The 5000-nt window shown below is 33.6% G+C and overlaps 1 protein-coding gene across 7 annotated transcripts in view; it reads right to left on the bottom strand.

The window, feature by feature from the left end:
- LOC113816360 (arrestin domain-containing protein 17) overlaps positions 1–5000 on the bottom strand; it is a 21479-nt gene that overhangs the window by 9958 nt on the left and 6521 nt on the right. For all 7 annotated transcript variants that reach the window (XM_027368421.2, XM_027368418.2, XM_070114923.1 and 4 more), the window contains exons 4-6: positions 4379–4590; positions 3465–3647; positions 1494–1676 (exon numbers count right to left, since the gene is read on the bottom strand). In XM_027368421.2, the coding sequence (XP_027224222.1) occupies positions 1494–1676; positions 3465–3647; positions 4379–4590 (578 nt within the window). The remainder of the gene's footprint in view (positions 1–1493; positions 1677–3464; positions 3648–4378; positions 4591–5000) is intronic.

The raw sequence follows: 5000 nt of genomic DNA, 5'->3' as shown, positions 1-5000 counted from the left end.
CCTTCCCTTCCCTTCCTTTCCTTCCCTTCCTTCCCTCCCTTTCTTCCCTTCCTTTGCTTCCTTTCCTTCCTTTCCTTCCTTTCCTTCCCTCCCTCTCCATCCCTTTCTCCTCCCCTCTCCATCCCTTTCTCCTCCCCTCTCCATCCCTTTCTCCTCCCCTCTCCATCCCTTTCTCCTCCCCTCTCCATCCCTTTCTCCTCCCCTCTCCATCCCTTTCTCCTCCCCTCTCCATCCCTTTCTCCTCCCTTCTCTCTCCCTCTCTTCTTCCTTCTGTTCCCCTCTCCCTCTTTTCCACTCTTCCAGTCTACCGGACTTCCATGCTCTCTCCCTCTAAAAAATCAAGGACTGTGGTAAATAGCTGAGGAGAAATAGACATAGGACTGAGGTAAATAGGTGAGGTGAAGTAACTAACATAGTAACTAACTCAATGTGTACACATAATCAGTAAAACTAAATTGCAGTGGACAGTGCATATAAAATCACTCTAAGCATCATCAGAATAAGAGGATAAATGACAATGGCAGAGGCAACTGATGCTACCAGCTGTATTTAACCTGTTAGGAAGGGGCACAGCCTTCAGAGATGTCCACATGAATCAATTCACATATAACATGTATAGTATTGTACATTCAACTGGTTAAACTATTTGAATCACATAGATATTCACTATTCTAAAAGGTCTCAAAACCTAAAGAAAGGCCCATCTACCTGAAGAGTAAATATGATTGTCTTAACTATATCTTACTACAAAACTGATGTAAATAAAAAAATAAATGAATGAATCAGAATAAAAAAATACAAAAAACAACAAAGCATGAAACAGATTTTTATCAAACTTTTTGTCTTTTCTATTATCTAATATGATATCATTTCCAAAAGCAACATATATTCAATTCTACAAAAACAGGTCTTCTTGGCAAAGCCAGTAGTGGATCCAGGAGATGCCCTCCTAACATGATGTAACACACCATCGCAGCAATAATACACAGTATACATAAAATAGTGCATAATTTCAGGCATCTTGTAAATACAGTATTGCTGAAAGCTGTATGTGCATTTGATATCCAATGAGTTTTCAAGTACATGTAACCCTGTGTGTGTTAACCTTTTTTCCTTAATGAAACCATGAGTGCCTTAATCTCCTACTTAGTGCTGATTCTAGGTTTACCTCATTGATCATCATGCAAGTGCTATTGAGATTGCTTTAAAATGACTGGAATATGAAATGCCACCAGAGAAGCTATGTGCCCCCTCCTGGAACATCTTGGATCTGCCATTGGACAAGGTATGCCTATACTTTACACTAACATGCATTACAAACTTAAATTTACTATGGCACTCTTCATGAAATTTTGTCAGGTCCACATATATTCTATCAAGAATAGCTTGACTCTCATTTCAAGATATTCAAACTTCTATCATTTTATATTGTGAAAAAGCTTTACATTATGCCACTAATCAATTAGTAGAGGGTAATTTATTTACAATCTTACCTTAAACTTGTAGTCTATTTCAATATTATTACAGAACTGTAATTTGCTGGGGGGTAATGGTGGCACCACCAGCCCCACCTCTGACCAGATGTAATCGTCACCTTCAGGAATTGCTTCCTTTTTTATTTGTGCAACTTTGCGGTCTATTGTTTTTGTTTTTCCTTGTGCATGGAATTTAATAATCTGAAAAAAAGATAAGCATTAGAACATACTGAATATTCTTAGCAATAGAGATAAACAAAACATAGATATACACAAGAGAGCCCTATAATTCATTGCCCCTTAAACTGCCATCAGGGATATCATTTTTTGGGGGGAGGTGATATACCCCTCTCAATCGTGAAAAACGCTCCTTTGCATGGCTAAAAAAAATAAATAAAATAAAATAAAAAATAAATAAATAAATAAATAAATCAGGGCAGGGCACAGCAGGGCAGATAAAACAAATCTTTATTAAGTTAATAACTTTATACAGCTTAAATAGGTCATGAAAATGGAAAATTTTGGACTTGATTTGGTAAAATAACTCACAGGACAAATATGTTTCAGCAGGGCAACATTTTTTTACATCCCCCAATAATATTATGAAGTGATGTCCCTGACTGCTATTTAGTTTTTCATTATCCAAGTTTTGAACAAGGTGACAATAACTTTTGTTGTGAATGTGAATACAATATGCTTGACCAGTGTTATAGCACCTGTACCATTAACGTTCCCACACATCACTCCATGCTGCAGGCCATAAATAAAGCTGTCTCTCCTTTCATTCTTTAATAAGCATTGTGTAGAAAATGGAGTGAATCATTCATTCCCATGCACCCTTACCAAACCTATTCTCCTTCAGAAGTCTGTCTTCAAATTGAATTTAAGGGCATAGATGACAAAAAAGCTGTTAATCCTCACCTATCCACTTTATCAATGCATACAAACATGAGTATTTTACCTTCCACACTCTAGAAAGTGATTTTGGCAAAATTATGTAAACTACTAAGTTTTATCTCTTGTCAACTATACTAATGGTTTTAGGTCTTTGCAATTTCATAAAAAATATGTTCACCAATAAAATGTTTCCTAGCAAGAGGATTTTCCTTTTAACATGTTTGGCATACTGTTTTACTAAACTGAAATATTTATTGGTAAAGATAACTAAAAACATACAATTTTCTAAAAGAATTCAGAAGCACTTTTCACATCACAATAACTCTAAAACTCTGTTCTCCAATATCTAAAATGTTCTCATATTCTTGTTTTTTATTTCATATATTTACTTACAATTTATAATCTCAAATGCTTTGGAAAAAAAAGAAATTCACATTCATATATATTTCTATCTTCTTTTCCCTGAATACACAAAAATATGATATCAAACTGGAACTTTTCCTGTGATATACAGTATTTGCTGTAGTATCAAGTGGATACAATACATAGTATTTACTGTAAGGAGTTTGGAGTGATATAAAAAAAATTGTGCACATGCATACCTTGATATAAATCACTTACAAGATATTGTTCACATGATCTATCACCATTTTTATCAATTTTGTACATCACAAGGATTTTCAGTTTTTTATACTGCATAGTTCATCCAGTTAATTATAGAAACTTTCAAATATCCCCAGACTACTTAGTTATTAACCAAAATTATCTCTCTTATCTTCTTCAAAGAAATACATCCATCAATCCATCTATCTATGTCTGTGTATGTATATACATTTAAGTATGCATGCATGCATGTAAGTAAGGAAGTAAGTAAGTATGTAAGTAAGTATGTATGCATTTACCTATCTATCCATCTATCTACATTACATGTAAAAGTTAAACACATTATAATTAGAGACAAATAGATAGATAACAAACTAATATCACACAACATAAAACACATCCACACACCACAGAAACAAAAGACTAAAAAACTAAAAATCTCATCAAAAGTAAAATTCCTTCCCCACACATAATTCCATAAACTCATACCTGATGAATATTGGCCTCGGTATAATTCACCACACTATTGGTCTTGTTCGAGCACTCAGCGTTGATCAAAATTTTCTCTCCCGGAACGTAGCCAGAGCGAGACACACGAAGAACCATTGACAAAGGCCCACTCTTACACCACAGGCAACACAGGTACTTATGTTCATTACACTGGATAGGATGCTGTGGTTAAAAAGGAGAAACTATTATAAATAACTTTATGGTTTATCTTCGAAATAGAAAGATTAAGAATGTTATTTCTTGATTTCCAAATGATGTGAATTGATGATGATGGACATATCTGTGGAAATGATAATGAAGGTAAAAATGACAATGGCAATAATGATGGCTATGAAAATGAAGTTAATAAAGACAAGGATGATAATGATATAACAATAACAATGCTGATGATGATATTGAGAACATTAATGACTTTAATGACAAATAAAAGCTGTGCCAATTGATGATAATGACAATGATGATGAAGCTGATGACTATGATGGTAATTATATACATCATCTGTATGAACAGAACTTCAGTTTCTATGCTGATACGAATATGAACCTGATTCTTGTAAAATACAGTGCTCATATCAACTACATTTGGTGTAAAGACCAACAAAGCTTGCAAAAATAGTACTTAAATTGTATGCAAGATATACCGGACTAAATATAACATATCTGGCAAAGTATAGACGTGAAAATATTACAGAACTGTAAAAATTAACTTTCTTGGGAAATATAGAATATATAATTCCATATCAAAATGGTTAAGATATCAATAGCTTCCTGAACATCATTCATCAATTATATACCTCAACCAATATTAGCTTCAATATGCTTCTACCATATAATTTTATGGGCTTGTGTTGGTGACTGAAACAACTAACCATACTTGCTACCAATAACACTTGCCTTTGCTACTGGGTCTGTGTTCAAGTCATAAAGGCTGTTGACAGAGTACGGCTGAGTGCTGGTCTTATCGAAACCCCAAGGAACATCAATCTTTGCTTTACATAGGTGGCGAACTTGGCCAGTCTCAGACTCGAAGGAGGAAGGAATATTGAGCGGTAGGACGAAGGTGAAGTTGAAGTTGTGTGTGCCAGGTGGAAGCTGACTCTCTGAACCTGAAATTCAAAGATGAATAAGAAACATCATATTAATCTTTGATTTGTTAAATAAATCCCTAGTTTAGGAATATTACACATTTAAATGAATAGAAGGGACAGACAAAACCATAATTACTTTACTAAGAAACATATCTTATTTATGTTTATATCTATTCATATTTTATATCTATTCATCATGTTATTTATCATTTAATTTATTCATTGTTATTCATTCCTATATTCATTATGCTACTACATTACATTATATATGTATTCATTTATTATGTTATTCACCATGTCACATCTTCATTTTGTTATTCATTGTATCATATATTTATCATACTACCATGTTTACATTTATTCATATTTATATAAATATTTTGTACTTAATATCTAAGGAAACAAACAATTTACAGAGTAAGGGATTC

The sequence above is a fragment of the Penaeus vannamei genome, chromosome 3, assembly GCF_042767895.1.
Source record: "Penaeus vannamei isolate JL-2024 chromosome 3, ASM4276789v1, whole genome shotgun sequence".
Classification (NCBI taxonomy): domain Eukaryota; kingdom Metazoa; phylum Arthropoda; class Malacostraca; order Decapoda; family Penaeidae; genus Penaeus; species Penaeus vannamei.
The sequence above is the reverse complement of the archived record's forward strand: the minus strand, read 5'-3'. Positions and strand labels throughout refer to the sequence as shown.